Below are 23,318 nucleotides of genomic sequence, written 5' to 3' on the forward strand. Positions count from 1 at the left end.
AAAACTTGAATAATTGACAAATTTTTCTCTGCCCTGGTCCTCTGTGAGAAGCCGAGTTCATTATTTCTAACTGCCTGCTGTGTATCTATAGCATGATAGATTATCGGTACTAAACTGTCACTTATCTGAAACTAAATTCATCAGTCTTGCCAGAACCAGAGTCTCTGTATGTTTTTGTCCCATTTCATGGCATTCCCATTCTCTGTCACACAGTCATCTTAACCATCATATCCCATGGGTTCTGCCTTTGCATTGTCTCTCCCATTTGGCCTCATCTGAGGGTGCCTGCCGAGTTACAGTTATGTTGTTAGGGAGCCTATTAACTTGTTAGTTAAGGGCAATGGACTTGTCTTACTCTGCTTGTCACTCGGTGTCCAGCTCAGTACCTCTTTATCCATGGACACCATCACTGGTTGTTGAGTGAACGACTATAAATTAAGCATTTTAATGCTTTGCTTGCTCTTCATGAACTATTTGTCATTGAACAATTTTCCATCATGAGAGCTCTAAATACTTTCATTCTTCACCAAGCAAGCACCAGCACAAAGTTTCATGCTCAGAACCCCAACCATGGTACTTCTGCTCTTTTTCAGGAAGAGCAATTAGGTGAGTGTGTGTGGGTCGTGAAGCACTCACCTGACCTTCCTTGTTGAAAGACAGAATACCTAGGACTATTATAATTTCATGGCATTTTTAGATCACTTACATCTCCCTTTATACATCGATTTTTCTTTTCTTTATTTTTTAACAGGTTTTCAAAATGGAAACGATCACTATGACATAAGATGCTATTGATAGTACATCAATATGATTCAGCTGTTTCCCTGCCCAGCAGAGTGTGGCTGCTGTCTGCACAGCCTTGTAATACATATTAGTTACACAGACATTAGGGAAACCCTTCCCATCCATATGTATGTGCGTGGCCCATGGAAGTTAATAACGCCATATATCACGTGCATGTAGAATGTAAAATGTACTTCACAATGACAGCAGGCGCATAGAAAATGAATATTGGCTTACGATGAGAGGAAAACCAGGGAAGGATTTTTGTCCTTTCAAATCCACTGTTGAGTGAATTATTCGTTTCTGTGTCTCAGTATCCCAGACCCACATTCTGCCTTTTTTTTTTTTTTGGTCAATATACGCCCCTCTCTCCAGCCACCTTATTTCACTTCAACTACACAGATAACAAAAGGACCCCTTTGGAGAAATGAAAGATAGCAATTACACATTGGTATTCATGTTACAGGAGTCACACTGCCGTCCTCAGGGAGTTGAACAATGAATATCCAACATTAATTGCCACAGTAACTGAGCATCTGACCTTGCTGAAATGTAATACACCAGTTTTACATAGTAAAATTATTTGCCACTAAAAGATTTTTTAAATTATCATAAAATTACATTGTTGTTTCGAGTGACTAATAATTTTTATTTTTGTCTCTACATTTTCTTGGGAGTCAGGACATCAGCAGTTGCAAGCATAATTTTATCACCAATTTGGTTGACAATTATGGAAAGATTAGTCCCTTTGTATTCTTAGTAAAGATGGATAAAATACATGGACATCCCTGGTAGATCTATGGAACTGATTAAGAATGTACAATGGACGTAGTACATTTTACCCATTGAGGAGAATAATACTCTTTTTTTTTCTTTAATGTTTGCACCTAATTATCAGTTGGATTTTCTGCCTGTGGCAGAAACATGCTAGGACCTCTGGGGCACGTTTCCCTTTTGAAAGAACTGATACCATTTTTAAGGTGAAGCCTACCTAGTGTCAACTTTTCTTGCCTTCATCTTTTGCCCAAATTCTCAGACATACAGAAGCTAGCTTTTCTTACTTGCATTTCACAGCCCCCCCCCCCCCGCCCCGGGGCTACCTTACCCTTCCTGGGTGTCACACACTGGTAGAATTTCACACTCTATCCTCTGGAAGTGTTCATCACTCAGGGTCAGCCTCCACACTGCTGGGTCAGCAGTGAGCTGGACTCCAACAGAGCTACGTCAGCGGGCCACACTAGCTCTGGGCCGTGGAAGCTGTGTGTGCAGAAATGAATGATTGTTCAGCCTGCTCTCCTTTTTAAAAGGGACTGAGGTGAAGAAAGTCAGTGCACTCACCCACGACATGCGAATTTCAGCCCGGATGAGATTCTAACTAGAGATCCATTTTTGCTTGTATTCTGGCAAAACTGGGATAGGATAAATTTGAAGTCCATCTTCTGTCTGGGGGGGTGGGGGTTGGGAAGAATGAACTGAGTGATAGAATGGGTAGCTTTTTGCCCACCTTCTAAAGTAGGGCTATGAAGAATACTTAATATGGCTTGCTCATTGTTTTAGTGTTTTAAATGATTTATGACTTTCCAGTTTTAATACAGTGAATATTTAATAAGCATTAACAAGATAAGAGAGAATACATATGCAATGAGCATGTTGTGTCTTTTGAAACTTTGAGCTTTGGATGCCTTAACTCAAATCACTCAAGTAGTTTAAATGCAAGCTCTCCGAATCCCAGCCCCTCTTTATTTATTTCTTCCCATTTCCTTGACAGTATTTATGTCTTCCTAATACTTGTCTGTGCCTGTAGAATCTGAGCCCAGACACTCTACCATCAAAGAGAGATTCTTGCCCTGACTCCTCCTTTTTTTCAGGGTCTTTGAAGAAATCCTGGTGGACAGCGACTTGAGAAAACGCGGCTTCAGTTTGGCCCCTGTTGGAGGGGCTGGGGTTTGTTTGGTTTTGTTCTTGTGTTTGTTGGCGGGTTTGTCTAATTTTCTCTCCCCTTTGTGTCCCGTCCGCTGCCCCCTGCCCCCCACGAGAGCAGGATGACGAAGTGGCAACCGTTGAGGTGAAGGAGCAGGAGCGGAACGTCCTCGTGCTGAAGAGGGTGCAGAGCTGCGGCCCGGCCCCCCCAGCCGGCGGCGCCGAGCGGGATTGGAGGTGAGTTGGCCCCGCGGCGCGCGCCCCGCTCTCCTCGGCCCTGCCCGCCTCCCCTTCTCTCGCTCCGTCCCCCTCGCTCCCGCCGCCTGGCGGCCCTCCCTCCCCCCTCTTCTCTCCGCCTCTCCAGCGTTCTAGCTGACTGCAGAGCTCTTGGCAGCCAGATGGACTCAGTTCCCGGCGAAAGGACAGACATGGCAAGATCTTTGCGCTCTTAGGGGATGCCTTTGTTGGTAGCCGTTCACAATGGGCAGCTCCCGGCTGAGGGTCTTGGACCCTCAGCTAGAGAGGAAGGAATCCGCCGCGCTCTCGGACCGAGAGCTGCCCCTGCCTACCTTCGATGTGCCTTATTTCAAATACATTGACGAGGAGGACGAGGACGATGAATGGAGCAGCCGCTCGCAGTCTTCCACCGAGGATGACTCGGTGGACTCTCTGCTCTCTGACAGATACGTGGTCGTGTCCGGGACCCCCGAGAAGATACTGGAGCACCTTCTGAATGACTTGCACCTGGAAGAAGTCCAGGACAAAGAAACAGGTAAGGGCAGCGGGTGTCTCCAGCTTCCAGACCCACCGCGGCGCCCGCCCTTGTCAGTTCGCATAGGGGCAAGGCTCCCGCAGCAGCCCAAACCCGCACGGGCAGAAAGAGCGGTTTGCTCTGTGCACCTCCCCGCTTGGCCTCGTGCTGTTTTGTTGCAATCCAGTAAATGGACACATGGAGACCCACGCAGTTGCCTGGGAAGTCGCAGTACAAAGAAAGCCGTAGGAAGGCAGATGTTCTTGTGTCTTTGGCAGTTTTTACCAAATCTCACCTAAAGGCAGTTGGCAAGAGGTTAGCGTTATAATAGCCAGTGTTCTCTGGGAAGAAATACAAGGGACGAGCATTCACCTGGCCTGTGGGAAGCCGTGAGCTGAGGAGAGCAGCCTCCCTGCAGAAATGTCAACAATTAATGCAACTACTCAGCAACTGTCAGGGTAGCAGCAACTTCTTCCTTTTTCCAGGTGGTTTACAAACTGCTCAGAGCAAGCTCAGCTGTGCAGAATATCCTACTCGTAGCTTTGCAGACCAGAAACTATAATTCACTGAAGTCTTATTGATCAGACTTCTTGTCCTTTCTAGCTAATCTGGGAGCCAAGTACCCATTTAACTTTGTCACCCTTGCACTTTGGGAAACAGTACCATTGCGTGTACAGAACACCCTAACTATGCTTCCTTTATCACCAAAGGGCAAGTACTTACTTCTCTTCACCAGAATTTGTCATTTGTTCCAGCATAGAACAATCATTCCAGTGAATGGGCCTCTGGCTGCAGCCTCGATTCTGTAACTTGATATCCTGACTAAAATGTGCTGTTTGCTGCTATCAGAGCACCTGTGTTCGTGGGTTGAATTCCTACAGAGTAAGACCTTAGGTTTTTTTTCCTCATAGGAAGGATTATGAAATGACTGTGTAGGTGGGAGCAAGTTTCCTTGGGTCCCGGTAGGTTTTTGTCTGAATCTAATTGATATCTGACTCTAAATTGCATTTTAAGGACGTGAAGAGAAACGAAGTTGTGTGAAATATGTAGATGGGCTAAAAAAAAAAAAAAAAAGGAAGGAAAATGACTAATTTCCATATCCTACAGTAATGTTATACTTTTTTTTTAAGGGTTTTTTTTTTTAAGATTTTATTTATTTATTTGACAGACAGAGATTACAAGTAGGCAGAGAGGCAGGCAGAGAGAGAGAGAGAGAGAGAGAGAGGAGGAAGCAGGCTCCCTGCTGAGCAGAGAGCCCGATTCGAGGGCTTGATCCCAGGACCCTGGGATCACGACCTGAGCTGAAGGCAGAGGCTTTAACCCACTGAGCCACCCACGTGCCCCAGTAATGTCATACTTTGATCTCAAAAATCAAATAGATACTTTATTTTGTACAAGTTGGGGTGGGGGAAATCAGTAGCTATCATTTATACACAGCCTAAAAGAAAAACATTCTCATGGCGTTTGCTGGGTTGTTTTTGTATGTCTTGTTGGTTAGTATTTCATGCATTTGAGCACTCTTCCCATATTCTGCTTCATCAGATATAATCATCATGGAACCAGGCATCATTTTCCATGTACTGATTACCAGGCTGCTTTACACAGGTGGTTTGGACTAGATTACAGGCAAATAAATAATCTGCTGCAAAGGGGACACCTTTCAATGTGGATAGATGTTTCGGGGGATTAAATGCTTGCTTCTTCTTAACAGCGCCACAGTTCTGGTCTGTGATGTGAGACTCTGTCTAGATCATGTGAGTAAGTATAAAAATTATTAAAGCCAGTATTAGGCCTAACTTGATTTCTTCTTTTCTTTGTAATTGTTGGTGGTTTTTTGAGAAAGATGGCCTAATGCCCATGACAGGTTCCCACTATCTATCTAACACTGGGAATGAAAAGTCTCTCGGATGACTGTACTAATGCCAGGAATTGCCTGCTGCTGGAAACAGTGTTGTGCACGGTGTCTAGTGACTGTTAGACCTTGCCTGGGACCACATATGTCACTCTAGCCCAGTGCCCAGCAAAGCAAAGCAGCCCAGAGCTCAGTGGTTTGCCCTCAGCAGGGCAGGAGGAGGCCTCTTGGGGTCAGCCTCCCTCATTCCTACTCATTTCCTCAGAGTTTTCAGAGGGTGCATGAAACTTCGGGTTTTTGTAGTGATACTTGAAAGAAAACATGGTAGCAACTTTCCCTGTGATTAACAGAGAGCTTGAGGAAAAGGAAGAGTCAAATGTAGAGAGAGATTGATGGGTACGTAGTAGGGAGGCATAAGTGAAGTCACGTGTGATTCTCCAAAACGTCACATTCCAGCACTTGGAGAAGACACAACAGAAAAGCTGCCGTGTGGTTTTTGTTGCCAAAATAAAAAGATATATCATGTATGTAACAGTAAAATGAATTCCTTGGGCACCTTGAGGAAAAGAGGGTTGTTAGTTTGTTCTAGTTTGAATACTAAATGAACCACATATTTAAAGGAATTGAAGGCCCCTTGTTACCAACAGAGGTGAGTTCTCGTTCTTCATTTCGGTCAGGCCAGCAACCCTCATTATAAAAGGCCTATGTGTGCAAGAGCCTAATAGCATCGTATAAACATATGGAAGACAGATGGAGGAAAATGAGACGGGGCCGCAATAAAAGTATAGAGCAGCGTTTTTATGTTCTCAAGCACCCCTTTTAGGGAGGGGGAGCCATATGGGGCTGGCTGGAGCCATCTGGTGGTGGTCCACATGGCCCCGACTGCAGTGGGGAAGAAAGGGTACATGGGAGGCTGTAAGTGCTCCCGTGGACCAGTATGAGCCTGTTCTGGGTTGTTACATTCCTGTGCCCACCAGAGGCGAGGGAAAATAATGGAGCAAGAGATGTGAGTCATTTCCCATCTCTTTCCCACAAAAGTCACTTAGTTGTGAAAATGGAAGTACAAGGCCCGATAGAAGAGACCTTCTGTGCTCACAGAGGAGCGTTGAAGTGATGACTCATCAATAGGGACGTGCAAGTGGAAAAACGTTGACTTAATTGAATGCAATAAGAAGGAGAATGCCAGAGCTATTGACATAATGGAATCCTGTTGCCACCTGAATCAAGAAGCGAAAACAACCGTTCCTACGGTATTCTGTCACCAAGTCAAGCTGAGCTTTAAAAACAATAATATTAGAGATGCTTAAGAGCAGCCTACTAATGGTTTTCCCAAGTGATTCGATGCACACAACGAATGCCCTGTGTGTTTTCATCATCCCCTGTAGGCATACCTTTCCTCCCTTGTAGGACCTGGCACAAGGAGTCTTTCTAGGAATAGCTGTAGAATGAGTGAATGCATGAAAGAGTGAGTGAGTGATTCTTCATTGTTTCAAATGGAAAAACTATCTGAGTCTGTCTGCTGGTTATCTATTTATGAGCATGGATCGTGATTGAAACAGCTTTCAAAGGTGACCTTTTCTGTCAAGGTTCAGGTTCTGGCTTACACCTTTGGGATGGTAGAGAAAAATCAAGCAGCTCTGTCTTTCATCTTCCCAGATGTAGGGGAGACGTTGTTGAGTACTCCCAGCCCAGGAGAATTACAAAGCAGGCAAGGAGAAAGAAAAACAAGGAGTTGTGAGTAGAGGAGCTGGAGGGAGGAACAAGTGAGTTGCCTCCAGCCAGCCCTGGTCTTCGGGGTCTTCCGGGGGCTCCTGCTCCGATTTAACTCTTCCCGCTCCGCTCCGTGGAAAGGATAGAGTATGTTTTCTTTAGGGCTGCTGTTGTTGGGAATAGTAACTTCTGGTTCAAAGCAATGGCAGGAGGGTTAGGGGGATTATGTATTGGATGGATTTCATAGGGGAAAACCTTCTTACTGATTTTTCCCTCTGAAGCCGCGTTATGACAGGTCCATCTTAGGGAGAACCCAGGAGGAAACACATTATCGGCTGGCCTCTTTCCCCCCCATTTTCCTATTCTTTATTTATACTTTCAAAGCAAATGTGCTTAAGGGTGTGGGTTTTTAAGAAAAGCAAATGAAGAAAGAATAGGATAACAGGAATAGGTAAAGCCAAATGGCTCATTCTTATTAAGCTTGACCTGCTTTCTTCAAGGTGTGGCTGGTTTTGATAATCAGGTGGCTGTCCTTCAGCACATTCTGTGGATGGGACTCGGGGTGAAAGTGCCTACTGTGATCACGTGTTACTGGTCGGCTTTCAGCAGCCCCTCATAGGGTGAGCATATCATTGAGAAACTGGGTCCTTTACCCTTGAAACATGGCAACGACCTCTGTGAATGTACCTGCCTTACATCATAGGGGTGTCTCACTCCATTCGTAGAGTTCAAAGGTTAACCTCGGTTGCCAGCTTACTGGTGGCTTTTCTAGAGTAATACACTGACAGAACCTTGAGGAAAGAAAGGACAGGCACTGGTTTTTATGAACTACTCTGTCTTCTTCCCGGTCAGCACCAAGCCTGTCCTATGTGCTAGGTGCATGTTTCTTGTGAAGAAAAATTAAGAAAGGTTTTTCCCTGGTCATTGGAAAGACAGAAGACAACTTAGGTAAACTTCTACCTTGATCTCTTTGCCTTTTAGGATTTTTAGAAAGATGTTTGGCATTTCTGTCCCAGACTTCCTCTTGTAGGTGGCAAAGACCTCAATGACCATGTAGCAGCTTAGCTTGTGCAAGCTAAACATCATTTGGGGCTAGACCCAGAAAATTTTTAAGATGGTGGTAAATCACTCTGTGGTTTTGAGCAACTCAGATGCATCTAAAATTATCTTGTACGTATCTTTTGTTTTTATTTTTATAATGTCCTATAACAAATAGACCAGTGGATCTTACACAGTAGGGGCACATGGGGCACTTTTTAAAAATACAATGCCTGGGTCCCACTCTGGAGGTTCATATTCAGTTGACCTGAGATGGGATCTAAGCCTTCTGGGCTTTAAAAGCTCCCAGGTGATGCTCATATGCAGCCAGATGTGAGAGCCACAGAAACAGAACATTGACCTTGTCTCATCTACCTTCCTCCAACTTTTTAAGATTTATTCCAAATTTCTAAGAGTTGCAAATAAAGATCTGCCTTGGAGAGTTAGGGGCATCAGTTCCCTTTTCCTCCACCTCCCCTGTAACCCCCACCTCCTCTCCAGGGCTTCATGTCCACTGGTCAGCCTCATCCACTGGTCCCTGCCTCTGTAGCCTGAGAAGTTCACAATTTACACACCTGCACTGGTTCACCCCTTGAAATCATTTTGATAAGAAACTATCAGAGGAGACAGAGGTACTGGACACACAGCTGTTGAATTTCTCAACTCTTGGAATGAGGAGGAGTGATATATAGTGAACAAAACCCATTTGGATTTTTGCTAGGGTTCTGTCTTGCTATAAAAATCCCTGGGTGGCCCTTGGGTCTCACAGCCAAGATGCCTACTTCTGCAAGAAATCGGACTTTAAGAAAGGAGAAAATTCACATAGCAGAGGAGAAAAGGAATGGTAATACGATTCTGAGGTCTTGGGTACCAGATCTGGGCTCCAGTAATAAACCAGCCTGAGACGTTAAGCAAGTCAAACAATCTTTGGATTGTCTTTCATCGCTAAAACACCTTGATTCAAAGGGATCTACATCAACCTCTTTCCAAATGTCACACAGCCATGAAATTCTAGATCTGGAGGAGAGACCCTAGAATTCATGTAGACAGTTGCCAGAAACTTGTGGTCATTTTATGCTGAAATCACCATCACTTAGCCATTGCACAAGGACATTGGCTATTCAGTCTACCTTTGTATTACTTATGGTACTGCTGCATTTCTTTGGAATCATAGGGCAGTTAGAATGTTGATGGAGGAGGAAGCTTGGAAACCACTGTTTAGTGGCCATACCTGGTGATGATTTATGCGTGTTCGTGTATAACTTTGTTCATTGGGAAACTTCTTAAGCTCTTTGAGAAATTATGTTATAACATTTCCAAAGAATGGCTTTGATTTATCACCTACTAGTAAAATCCATTTACCAAATTATATTACCAAGCCATCTTGGGATATTCAGAAAGAGTCTGTTGCCAAGGAAAAGTGGCAGTTTTCCCCCAGTGGTGAAAGATACTGCATCGTATCTCTTATACTAGCCATCCCCCTGTAATTTCTTTACTTTTAACTTTATACACTGCTTGTAGGATAAAATACAACTGTGCATTTTTAATTACTCAGCATCTGTATGAATACCTTAGAAAATAAAATTTCTTCTTTCCACAAATATCTTTAACACTTCTCTGTCCTACATGTGGAGGTACAGTTGTAAACAAAAGAAACTCCTTACTTTCTTGGGGCATATATTCCAGTGGAGGAATTCAAAAATTCCAAAAGGAGAAGTAGGAAAACAGTATATATTAAATGCTAATCATTATAAGCACTCTTTTATGATAGCTATATCCACATGTCTTTAAAAATAAGCTAGAGGAGGGACGCCTGGGTGGCTCAGGTCATGATCCCCAGGGTCCTGGGATTGAGTCCCTCATTGGGCTCCTTGCTCAGCAGGGAGACTGTTTCTCCTTCTGCCTGCTGCTTCCCCTGCTTTGCTCTTCCTCTCTCTGACAAATAAATGAATTAAATATTTTTAAAAGTAAGCTGGAGGATATTTTAATGTATTTAAAGTATTTTCAAGGTGCCCCTGGGTGGCTCAGTTGGTTAAGTGTCTGACTCTTGATCTCCGGGTTGTGATTTTAAGCTCCACCTTGGGCTCCATGCTGGGCTGGAACCCCCCTTAAAAAAAAAAAAAAAAAGATATTTTCAGGAATTAACATGAAACTGTATGCAGCAAAGTTCAGAACAAAAGGAAACAGACTTAATTGAAGGAAAAAAAAAAAGAAATTTGAAGTAGGTATAGGCATCCCTGGCTTACTAGCTAGGACTCTAAGCCATAGAATCCGCACCCATGGAAATGTTTCATATCAGGCTTTAACCCTCTTGACCTGTGAGAACAACTTTTTCATAGGCAAATACCTAGACTAAGTTGTCGTTTGAGGTCTTTTTAAGCTTTATGAAACCACCACTTTTAAGTAACCGTTCATTTTGCTTGCAGACATGCTTTAATAAAAAAGTCAACAGCAGCCCAATTCATTAGCACCAACTGCAGCTGCCCTGCGTACACCTCAGACCGCAGCACTGCTGCTCCGAGAAGACTGACTTCTCCAGGTGGAGCAAAGGCTTGAAATAGCTGTCCATGGTGACAGTGGAAACCCCAGAGTGCTGTCGAGAGAGCTGGAAGTGCAAGTGCTTACGTTAGAATGTAGTCCGTGCTCTGCGGTACAGTCTTTGTACTGTGGGTTTGGTTTGCTCTGATTTGATTTGGTTTTCTGGCAGTGCCTTTCGCTTCCCTCCCTCTTACTATTGCAGAGAATGTCATGTATTTGCCGACCATAACGGAACACTTAATTTTGACAAATGATGAGGGATTAGAACTGTATAGAATTTGTCTTCTCGATTGCCTCATTGATGAAAGCAGAGGACTTGGCCACATGTTGTTGGAGGCCCCGTCCAGATCTGACAGCCAGGATTTGAAGGTTACTCAAGATTCCCCTCCATTTATCCAACCTTCCTTACCATTTGATGCATTTTAGTACAGGATAATTGTCCCCATCTAATGGACCTAGAAGCTAAGGTAGAAGTTATCTAAACTGCTTCAGAGATAGAATGATCATTTGAAACTGGAAATGAACTCGGGTATATCCCTAGCTTTTTCCTGGAGATCATTTTTTCCCCCTTAGTGACTAGAGTCATGGATAAAAGGCCTAACTGAAGTAAAAACCTACTATTCAACTCCAGCTATCAACCCCAAATCAGGTGCTTCCACAGCTGCTTAAGAGTGCTCTAATCTTGCACAAAGGCCTGCTTCCAGGTTTCCAGCTGTGAGCTGCATGGCCCCTAGGCCATCCGCCTGCTTCTGAGAGGTTACAAAAAGAAGGGGTGTGGAGGAAGATGTCCTAGTACAGGCGGGTGCAGTCAGCCTGCTCACAGGAGGAGTGATTAAAAATCAGATTTTGCTGTGGATTTCATTTGAGGTGTTCATCATCTGGACTAATCTATTCCCACCACCTTTAGACATGTGATAGTATGTATGATAACAAGGGAATTGATGCTTTTATGCTGTCAGTAGATTGTGGGTTAATTAATACCCTTGTTGGTAATGAAGCAAGGTGAAATGAAGTGAGACAGAGCTGAAGCATAAGGTCATTAACATACACTGATTAATAATGGAAATGTGGACGTTTTCATTACCGCATAACCAATGGGCAAAGGCAGGTGTGTAATGCATGAGGCTATGAGTAGGAGGACAGCATACTTTGCGGGCACACAATCCTTGTTGAGAATGCATTTCTTTTAATTGCATCATTTTCATGGTGAACCCACATGACCTCTTCTAATACTTGAGGTTCAACTATAAGTCCAGAGCATACCAGAGACAAACCAAAGTATTGTAGGACTATGGAAAGTTAACTTCCAGAGGATCTGAAGATTAAAAAGGGAAAATAAGATGCACAAGGAGCAAGATTTACCTGAGAAACGAACTCTTAAGCCTTTTGACTGTAAGAATGTTGAAAATCTTGGACATCTGGACAAGTTTCTAGACTTCGTTTTAGAAATTTGGTATTTTTAAGATATTTTAAGAAACAAATCAACTACTTTCTGATGGTTTGAGTGAAGACCTTGTCCTAGAGCCTGGAGGTGAGACAGAGGGTCTTTGAGGGTCCCGTTCACACTGTATGCTATATGAAATTCACATGTGACTATTGTCTCTATGTAGCCAGTCCTAGTGCTGATGTCCTCAACCCATGAACCAGGAGGGATTTTCCGTGTAAACTGCAGAACGGGGTGGAGATGAATGGGTTTTCTCCTTCATTTACCTTTGCACATTTTATTTACTTTATTTCCTTTATTTGCATTTTATCTGCTTTCCCTTCACCTCAAATGCCCAATTTGACACATTGTTAGGAAACAGGAATTTCTTTATAGTTCAGTAAATTTCTAATTTCCTAGAATGGCTGGAGAAAAATTTATTACAAATAGTAAAACACTCTGGTACATGGAAAGTTGCCCTAAGTATATATATATATGAGTTGTCAGTTTTTTAAGGATCTGAATATATAAAATTACAGTCTGTTTTTCAATATAAGTTATATAGGCCCTATCTGATACGACACAAACTTCATGTCGAATCATGAGGCCCTGAGAGCCTTCAGCTTTATTATTGTGAGAATAAAATACTGGCTTAAATCTAGTCTCTTTGACATAGGATGGAGGTTGCTTGTGAAACACAGATCATCAGTGCAACTTGAATTTTCTCTCATAAAAGTAAACTTGAGAAAGGTAACAGCTTTGTTCCGTTTTTATATTCTGGCTCCCTAACGTATGCCTACTAAGAATCTCTATAGTACAGGGACGCCTGAGTGGCATGGTTAAGCGGCTCACTCTTGGTTTCAACTCAGGTCATGATGTCATGTCGTGAGATGGAGCCCTGAGTTGAGCCCTGGGCTCAGTGTGGAGTCTGCTTCAGATTCTCTCTCCCGCTTCTTCCAGCTCGAGTGTGTGCCGTCTCTCTCTCTCTCAATAAATAAATAAATAAATAAATATCCTTTAAAAAAGAAGAAGAAGAAGAACCACCTTTATAATACACCTTCTCAGTTTGGTACTAACGGATTTCTTTGTTCTTATAAATTCTTTCTTTCTTTCTTTCTTTCTTTCTTTCTTTCTTTCTTTCTTTTTTTTTTTAATTATTTTAAAAGGAAAATGGGGATGCCTGGGTGGCTCAGTCAGTCAAGCATCTGCCTTCAGCTCAGGTCAAGATCCTGGGGTCCTGGATGGGGCTCTATGCTCAGCAGAGAATGTGCTTCTCCCTCTCCTTCTGTCTATCGCAAATAAATAAATAAAATCTTTAAAAACTGAAAAGGAAATGAATTTCTGTTCCTTGAAAAAGAAATGCTATTCTCAAATCTCAAAGTTTCTAAAATTACCATATTTTCCTAGTGAGTTTTGGGTCTTTGGGCATATTTAGTGTTGTACTTTAGTGCAAACACGATTTTGTCATGTCCAGCTATATTTCTAGAAACTTGCTTAAATGTGTGGTATCAGTCAGACTCTTCTGGAGGAGCACATTGGAAGGAGCAGATTCGGAAATTCACGAAGACAAGATACTGTGTCAATAGATTTGACAATCTAGTGATTTTAACAAGACCACAGTTTTACTGTAACATCAGCAGCTAAAGTTGGAGATGAAGATAATGTTGAAGGATGGAAGAAACTCTTCTTTTTCTCCTCTCTCTCTCTCTCTCTCTCTCTCAGAGATCTTGTGTGTCATCTCCCCAGACAGCTGAAAGATTTAAAGTGAGATCATTCGTTGTCCTCATCTTGTATTTTAAAATGCTGTGCCACCTTCCTCAAGCAAAACTAGCATCCTAGCAGGGGAAAAAAATTGTCCTTTTTCTGTGTAAGAGTGTGTACTTCAGGTAGTCTCCTAAATGTTAGTGAATGGCAATTTGTTGATTATAATCACTGCATGTTAATCTCTCACAGCATGTTTCAATCAAATTATTGCTTCATTGAAAGGGTGCAGTGCCACATAATTGCTGTAATTGACAAGCACATGTCTGAAAGGAATATTCTTTGAGCAGGAGAATTTTTGCCTTTAACATACCTATAATTGAGCTTTTTCTCATTTTTCTTTGCAGTCTTTCTCATTATAACCTTCCCCTCCCATTTCCCATTATCCTCATTTTCTGCCCTTGGGGCTTTCTTGCTCTACAATTGAAACCGTTCTTTTCATTCTGTTTGGAGCTTTTTGCCGTATACATAAGGCCAATGCCTGGCTGGCAGGCCTTCCCCCATATCTTTCAATAAATATGAAATTAGACAGAATGGTTAAATATGAGTGAAAAGAAAATGTAGAAAACTAAAATATCTTGTAATCCCCAAAATATCTTATTGTAATCTGAATAGTGCTAGGAAATTATTTTTAGAGCAATTCTGTATCCTTTTCTGCTTCAGACTTACTGTTCTTGTCTGTTTTCTGCATACAAAATACTTTGTGAATATTTTAAATCCTTTAATCCTATAAATGTGCTTCACTTAGTGTGATGATGAAAAGTACAAGTTAGAATTGCCTTTTGAATACCTGGCTGGGTATTTCTACTTAAATGCTCAGCCTTAAATGAGCATAATTTTTGGTGAATGAGTTGTATATATCAGGACTTATGATAGGTAGTAGTTCTAGTATTAAAGTATCTGGCATACTACTTCAATAATTACATCCCTTTCAATGTCCCTTAAATATACTTGTTAGGAAGAGAGATCTATCTAGTACTTAAAGAAAGTTGGGTTTTTCCCCCCTAAATTTTCTTCTTGCTTGATATCACAAATTTTGTTTTTGTATAACAGGCTTAAATATACCATGAATGGTGTCATGTGTTTTGTTAAGAAAAAAGAAAGAACATGGTGAAGATATTTTCATCCCTATTTTGGATCTTACCCCCTAGAGTAGTTGGACATAGAAAATATAACCTCTTGTTGTCTTGTTTCAGTTTGGTCTGAATTTAGAGGCATTGCAAGCCATTTTTATTTACCACTGTGCTGACTTTTGTAAAAGCATTGTAGTTGCCTCAAGTTCTGCCAATGCTGATTGGCACAATGCAAGTGCATGTCTCAGAGTTATTATGACAATTTACTCTGTTTTACAGTCTCCTAGGGAGAGTGTTTGTTCTTTGGGAAAAAAAACATGCAAGGCAAATGTGTCTTCATCAGCATATTCTAGAAATCCACAGTAGTGAGATCAGGATAAAGTCACAATGCTTATCTCTCAGTAAATGTACTTTGCTTGCTTTGGATAATAGAGAAACTTAAGAAGCAGATCACATTACTCATCGTCTGTTTGAACGCCTAAGAATTTTCTGTGTATATATATTATTTGTTATTAGGTATGACTGCATGTAACAGAAAAACAGATGATAACTTAAGCAAGGTAGAAATATACTTATCTCTCATGTGAAAATACGAATAAATGGGGCCCATGGGTGGTTCAGTTTTTAAGCGTCTGCCTTCAGCTCAGTTCATGATCCCAGGGTCCTGGGATCTAGCCCCACATCCTGCTCCCTTCTCAATGGGGGGCCTGCTTCTCCTTCTCCCAGTCCCTCTGCTTGAGTATATATATATATAGAGAGAGAGAGAGAGCATGGAGCGCTCGAGAGCATGCAAAATACGGCCAACAAAAAGCAAAGTTCGATTCCTAAGAAATGAAAAATGGCATGTAATTTTATAAATGGAAGCTAATGTTAGTTTGTTTTGATACTTTAGATCCCAGGCCATAATTATATTTCTGTCTCTTTAAAAAAATGTAAAAATATTGTGATTTAAAGCATTACATAATGGGGGTCATTGCTCAGTGGAGAGTCTGCTTCTCCCTTCCCCTATTCTTACACGCTCTTGATCACTCTCTCTCTCCCCCTCCCAAATAAACAAAGTCTCTCTCTTTTTTTTTTTTAAGATTGTATTTATTTATTTGACAGAGAACACAAGTAGCAGAGTGGCAGGCAGAGGAAAGGGAGAAGAAGACTCCCTGCTAAGCAGGGAGCCTGACACAGGGCTTCATCCCAGGACCCTGGGATCATGGCCTGAGCTGAGGCAGACCCTTAACCGACTGAGCCACCCAGGTGCCCCAATGAATAAAATCTTTAAAAAATATATATTTTCCACAAAACATCTGAGGCATGTACTAAAAAATATTTCCTATATTATAACTTCGACTAAGCGTAATAATAGCACAAATTAAATTTGTTCTCATAAAAATAGCTTCAGTATTTCATTATATTATTATTTTCCTGGTGATATTTTGGAACTCTTATGTACCTGCTGAGTGGGTCAAATCACCAGGACTCGTGTGATTTCAGTGCTAGGAGAAAGACCTAAGGATGTTTTAAGATGTGTAAGTAGATCGCTTATTTTGAAACAACACAAAACTGACTTAATAGAACCATTTGAGACAAAGGAGTTTGTATGAATGACTTTAGCCAAAAAGACAAAAATACCTTAACTGATGACAGTTAATACATATTTAATGGCTTGATTACCCAGATGTTGGAGTAATAAGCATGTATATGATCACTGAGGTGAGGAACAGACATGACTTTGATGTAGAAGTCAGTTTTTTTGTTTTTTTCTTTTAGGAAAGAGGACAAAATAGAATGTGACTAATGATTGTTAGTATCTGTAATGTTTAGTATGGAGAAGTTTATCTAGAAGGAAAAGAAGAGTTTTACAGTTTGTTTTAAAAAATTCAGTTTCTACCTTTACACTTCATGTCCCTCTGCTCCTCCCTCTCCCGCTCCCCCCACCTGTGGTGCTTGTACATGTGCTTTAGAGAAAAAGCACATTCTAAAGCACTCTCTAAAAACAAAAAACAAAAAACAAACAAAAAAAAAAACACAACAACTTAAAAGAATTAGGAGTTTGTGGACTATCTTAATCCTTCCATGTGATGGTCAGTTCTACTTTTAGAAAAGGAAATGAGCTGATCGCTTATAGCTCTTTGCTACTTACCAAGTATTTGCTAGAAAATAAAAATGAAATTCGAGTAGGAATAAAGGAACTCTAGGATGCTGGTGTATAGATGGAAAACGACTTTATGGGGGCACTTTTGTCCATTCAGAAATAGAAAGACTAAGTTCCTCTATCTGCGGCACTCCTCCCTGTCCAGGACTCTGTTACTTTCCTGTACACCCATTACCTCCATGTCTGGTATGGACCATTTGGGTTCACAGCCTCAGAAGAGCAGAGTGCAGTGAAATCCAGAGCTGGAGATCAGCCCTCCTTGGGACCTAGGACCCTTCTGATATTAACCTGCAGCAATCAGTAGTTTTTCACCCTACCTAGCTCGGGCTTGGCGTCAATCATCCCACAAAGAGAGTATCAGACCTGCCTCCTAGAAAGAGTATGAGGGAGCACAGATCGTGTGGGTAGAGCTCCTGGTATAGCACACAGGATGTGGTCAGTAGAGGGGGGCTTTTTCGATTATGTTCGAAGAGAATAGTTACTATCTTCCCTTCTCTACTTTTCCTCGTTGCCCATCAAAGCTGTTTTTGGCTTCCTGGTGCACACTAAAGAATAGATGTGGTTCAAAGCAAATTTGGGGCTCTGTAGGGCTAAAATGCATGCTGGCTGGGGGGTGTGGGTGAGGGATGGGGGTCTGAGTGGAGGTAGCGGTTTGTTCAGACATCCTCATGAATGGAATATTCATCAGCTTGGGGCTATAAGCCCCCCATATGTGGTCCTTTTAGGATGTCACCAGTTAAATTTCAAACCCTATAAAAGTTGAGGCCTTAAAACTTGGCCTTCTCCATGGCAGCAAACACAGAGCTCAACCCCAAGCAATACATGTTCAGTCAGTGGTTGTGACCGAACCTTTATTTGTGACCCAAAAGCACTAGTCTCCCTCTCACTGGTGTGAGAAAAAAAGCAGCTATGCATTACTGAAAAGAACTCCAAAGATTGTTCTGGAACCTAGAGCACAAAAGCATCCCTGCTATCAGTCAGTGGATGAAATATTTGTCCTAGAAATAATTTTAAACATGGGCTACACAGTAAAGCGACTTTTCTAATTTTGGGCATTTTCAGATCGTATAAGATCTTGTGCCAGATTGTTTAGAAAGAGGCTTAGTTATGTTTAATTGTGTTTAATTGTTTTTTTAAAGGCTTCTTTATTTTTTAAGATTTTATTTATTTGAGACAGAGACAGAATGAGAGAGAGCAGGAGTGGGGAGGGTCAGAGGGAGAAGCAGACTCCCTGCTGAGCAGGAAGCCTGATGTGGGACTTAATCCTGAGACTCCGGGATCAATGACCAGAGCTGAAGGCAGTCACTTAACGAACTGAGCCACCCAGGCGCCCCTAAAAAACTTCATTTTTTTTTTTAAAGATTGCATTTATTTATTTGATACAGAGAGAGGGATTTTATTTTATTTATTTGACATAGAGAGGGGAAAAAAATATTTATTTATTTGCACACACAGGGGGAGAAGCAGAGGGAGTAGGAGAAGCAGGCTCCCCACTGAGCAGGGAGCCCAATTTGGGACTGGATCCCAGGACTCTGAGATCACGACCTGAGCCGAAGGCAGACACTTGACCGACTGAGCCACCCAGGCACCCCAAGACTTCAATTTTTAAAAATTTTATTCACTTATTTGTTGGGGGAGGAATGAGAGAGAGAGAGAGAGCCCAAGCAGGGGGAGCAGCAGGCAGAGGAAGAGGCAGGCTCCCCGCCAAGCAAGGAGCCTGACATGGGACTCAATCTCAGAATCCCCGGAGGCAGACACTTAATTGACTGAGCCACCCAGGCACCCCTAAAAGATTTCATTTTTAAGTAAGCTCCACACCCAATGTGGGGCTCAAACTCAGACAACCCTTAGATCAAGAGTCACACGCTCCACCATCTGAGCTGACCAGGCATCCTAGTTGTGTTTAATTTAAACTAGTAGATTGGTAGAGTATCTTTTTATTTTTAATATATCTAGTTATCACTCTTAGCTTCATTTTTTTTTAAGGATTTTATTTACTTATTTGAAACAGAGATCACAAGTAGGCAGAGAGGCAGGCAAAGAGAAAGGGGAAAGCAGGCTCCCTGCTGAGCAGAGAGTCCTATATGGGGCTCAATCCCAGGACCCTGGTATCATGACCTGAGCTGAAGGCAGAGGCTTAACCCACTGAGCCACTCGGGCATCCCTCATTCTTAGCTTTAAATCAAGGCAGTTGATTCTCGCTCAGCTTGGAGGAAAATAACTTCTCTCTCATAGCTCTAGAATTTGTTAAGCAGAAACAAAAAATAAAATCTTACTCATCTGAATTCAGTGATAATGATTCACAGTGACCAGGGTGGAAAAATTAACATTCCAAATGGTGATATATTCCAAGTTTTGGAAGAAAGCTGATAATAGAGATTCTTCGTGGCGACTGGGAGATAAAAATATCATACCTTGTCCTAAGTTGATTCCATTCTTAAAATTATTGCTTCAAATAACCATGCCCCAGACTTCTAATTTAGGATTTGATGTTTCAATTAATTTTTTCTTCATTTTGTGACATTTTGGAGTGTTTAATGGACAAGCACTTAGGGACAGTTTGTGTCTTTAAGAATGCATTCTGTGACGTTAATCACACCAGATGGGGCAACTCCGAGAGTCGGCTGTGTGAGCCTGAGTGACTCCTGCAACTGGTTAATAATTTTTGTTGGTAGATGCTGGCAGATTGGTATTGAAGGCTCCGTACCCATGACACTTCCCACGTTCTAATCTTATACTGTTAAATAAAATGATACTTAGATTGATCAGGAAGAAATACTTCCTCCCAGCTTATTGTGAGAGCCGCTGCTCTTACTAATCAGGAAACTATAACACCTGCAAGAAGAGTCTTTGGGGAAAACAGTGCGATAGATGGTGTGAAGGCAATTATCAGAATATCCTTGGTTCCTTCTAGTCTCACTCTCACTAACATATTGCAAGGGGCATCTCTCGAAAGCCCTCAGACATGCACACCATCCACACACCAAATCCTGTGGCCTTTGAATGTGAGCAAAGTCTTATGGACCTCCCTCCAGCAAATTTTGACACTCAGGATCTGCTCTCCTATCCATCACCCTTCCTTGTTGGCTTCTGTTATGTTTGTGTCTCCCTGTTCTCCTGTTTCTCTCTCTCTTGTCTCCCCCCTTCCTGAACTCATCCTTCTCTTAGCATTGCCCAAATGTGAACATACACCCCAGTTCAGCCCTCAGCTCCCTGCTCACAACTTGCTGGGGTTTTATCTGAGAGCTGATGTTGTTCCAGCCACTCTCTCTATCCCTTCTTATGGAGCTCCCATAATCACCCAGACCTCTTTAGCGAGCTCTAGTCTTTGATATGTCTGCCCAGTATCTTCACTTAAAGTAACCTTAGGGAACTCAAGCTGCAAGTATTTAAAAAGTACACTCATCTTCCCTCTCCTGATTTTCCCTTTATCCAGTCTGACTGTCCTGATGTAGCAAGTGTAATCTGTATCTCTTGTCATTTCTGCCCTTGAAAATTTCCATTCACTTCCCTTTTCCTATAAAACAAGCCCTAGGCTTCTTGCTCTAGGGCTTAAAGACCCTCCAGGAATTGGTTCCAACCTATTTTCTAGCTTTACTTTGCAGTTACACATGTGATCCCTTCCATTGCTATTTCTAAACTTTACCGTAGACCAAGACTTAGAAAACTCACCTGTCCACAGACCGCTCATAAGAACAAGTGAAGCCAAGGAGGGCAGAGCCGTGATGAAACGCAGAGCGTACCCTGCAATGAAAAGGGCAACTCAGCACTAAACCAAGTTGGCTTATGAGATGTGGGCCGGGTATTGCCAGATCTTCTGATTATTTTGTTTCATTTTGTTTAAAGATTCATTTATTCATTTTAGAGAGAGTGTGTGAATGAGGGCGGGGGGAGGGAAGCCATCTCAAGCAGACTCCCCACTAAGCGTGACCCCAACCCTGAGATCATGACCTGAGCCGAAATCAGTAGTCAGATGCTTAACCAACTGAGCCACCCAGGCGTCCAGGTCTTCTGATTTTTAAATATTGTCACGTAACAAAAAGTATCTTTAACGGCTAGACATGGCCCAGAGGCCACAGGTTTGTGACTTGGCAGCAGACACACACGCTGTCACTCCTTCACTCACATTTATTTAACCTCTTTATCCACCAATAATTCTTCTTCTTCTTCTTCTTTTTAAGATTTCATGTATTTATTTGACAGAGAGATAGAGGTAGAGAGCACAAGCGGAGGGAATGACAGAGGGAGAGGGAGAAGCAGGCTTCCCACTGAGCAGGGAGCCTGACGCACGGCTTGATCCTAGCACCCCGGGATTATGACCTAACCATCTGAGCCACCCAGGCACCCCTCCACCTGTTCTTCTTAGAAGTTCAGGGGTGACCCCCCATGGCACCTTCCTTGGCACGTTGGGGTTTCCTTCATCCCTTAGAACATTTATGATTGGTGCTGCCCAGTTGAGGTGGTACCTTATTTAGTTCATTTCATGGGGACAAAAGTCTCAGCTCTCTGACTAATTATGAGCTTGAAGCCACAGCTACCTCGTGCTTTCTTGTCTCTTACCCCCAAATCCCTTAGCAAATACCTTCTATATAGTCGGTTCCCAGTACTTGGTTTTTCCTTGGTTGATTGGTAAGACTTGGAGAATTGGAAAAGGGTCTGAATATTATTTTATGAAAGTAAGAACAGGTGGTAGTTATTGAGTGCCTAATGTACACCGTGTTCTCTGCCAGGTATTTGAGAATACGCTATTCTGTTAATTAATTGTTTAATTCTGCCTGCAGTTCTGCTAGATGTGGAAATGATACCCACTTTATAGCTGACTTAACTAAGGCCCAGAGAGGTTCAACATTGCGCCCAAGGCTATCCAGGTAGAAATTCAGCTCTCTGATCCCCTTGGTACTTTCCACACTGTTTTTCTAAGTTTCCTAGCAGGTTTAGCAGACACACATGCATGAGTCACAAATGGGTTGTAATTAAAATTGTGCCTAGACGCTGAGAGAAGCTGAGGGCTGGGACAGCAGGAGCTCATGGGGCCTGTCACCTCTCTCCCCTCCCAGGGTGACTTGCAAACGTGACTCTTGGTGTGGAGAACGTAGAAAGAAAGCCCTGGGTTTATTAGTGCATGCTCCTTCTAGTGACATTTTTAAAAGGCAGCATGTGAAATGTTACATAGTTCAGAACATAATTCCTGTTGCATTCAAATCGTTTTTTCCTAAAGATGATGGGATTCCAAAACCAAATTTTTCAAGTTACGATAAGAACAGATTTCATTATTTGAAGAGTGCCACCCAAGCTCTGTGTGTAGTAAGCTCCTGTCATGAAAGAGGTGATCTTTAAAATCTGATGTAGAAACAGCATTCAATGAATAAGCATTTTTTATGTAATCAATAAGGAAAAATAAAACGAGATCTTAAGATTTGGTCATTTTAGAATAGCTAAGCAATACTCTGGCAAAGTGTAAAAATATCCAGGAATTGAGTGAATTTAAAAAGCTGCATTTGAGGTCATGAATATTGCTTTCAGAAATGTCAAATAAACTGAGGAAAAAGCATAGCTCTTAAGGGCATAGCACTTGAGCCTATGGTTCAGGTATGAACGTTAATTTTTTTTTTTTTTAATTTGTGCTTAATCAAGTTACATGGTACATTTTGGCACTGCTTCTCGAAAAATAATGGCAAGTCATAATATTCCCGGACCAGAAACAAGACATTTCAAGTACAGAGTTTTTCTTGGCGAAATAAAGTTTAAGTAGAACATACTTTAGAGTGCCTTAAATTCCATTGCATCTAGAGTAGAAATATAAGTGAAACAAAACTGCTAACAGTACTTTAGGGAATGTGGGTCATTATAGAAATGTTGAATATTCACATTACCGTACTTCGTTTAAATAGCAACTATTGGCAGTTGTCTGTCAAAATTCTTACCATTTGCTTTCTTGGCAATTCACTTATACCAAAAAAGAAAGAAAGAAGAAAGAAAAGCACTAAGCTAGACCCTTTTGAAACATATAGATCAGTTCCTCTGAATTGATTACATTTATGTAACAGAACCCTACAAAAAAGATCTGTACCAAACCAGTTACTAGTCCACCTGACACAACTTTAGGATGCTCCAGAAACACTTGCGTTTTACAGAAATAATGGACATTTTAGTGCTTGATACATTTCAAGCGAGAATGAGAAGATATTTTAATATCTGCGTAAAAGAAAAATACATTCAAGTAAAATCAAATGAAAATGGACAGTTCTTTTCTTATACCTTAAGATTTAGACAATAACAGATGAGGGGAAAGTCCTGTATTAACATCATTATGGTCATGAGTT

The 23,318-nt window shown here is 41.8% G+C and overlaps 1 protein-coding gene across 7 annotated transcripts in view; it reads left to right on the forward strand.

Moving 5' to 3' along the window:
* The window catches only part of RAPGEF5 (Rap guanine nucleotide exchange factor 5), a 224,008-nt gene that overhangs the window by 148,609 nt on the left and 52,081 nt on the right, over positions 1–23,318 (forward strand). For all 7 annotated transcript variants that reach the window (XM_082693712.1, XM_082693707.1, XM_082693706.1 and 4 more), the window contains exons 10-11: positions 2,825–2,940; positions 3,387–3,475. In XM_082693712.1, coding sequence (XP_082549838.1) covers positions 2,825–2,940; positions 3,387–3,475 — 205 coding nt within the window. The remainder of the gene's footprint in view (positions 1–2,824; positions 2,941–3,386; positions 3,476–23,318) is intronic.

Source organism: Mustela nivalis (genome assembly GCF_964662115.1).
Source record: "Mustela nivalis genome assembly, chromosome: 12".
NCBI classification, from domain to species: domain Eukaryota; kingdom Metazoa; phylum Chordata; class Mammalia; order Carnivora; family Mustelidae; genus Mustela; species Mustela nivalis.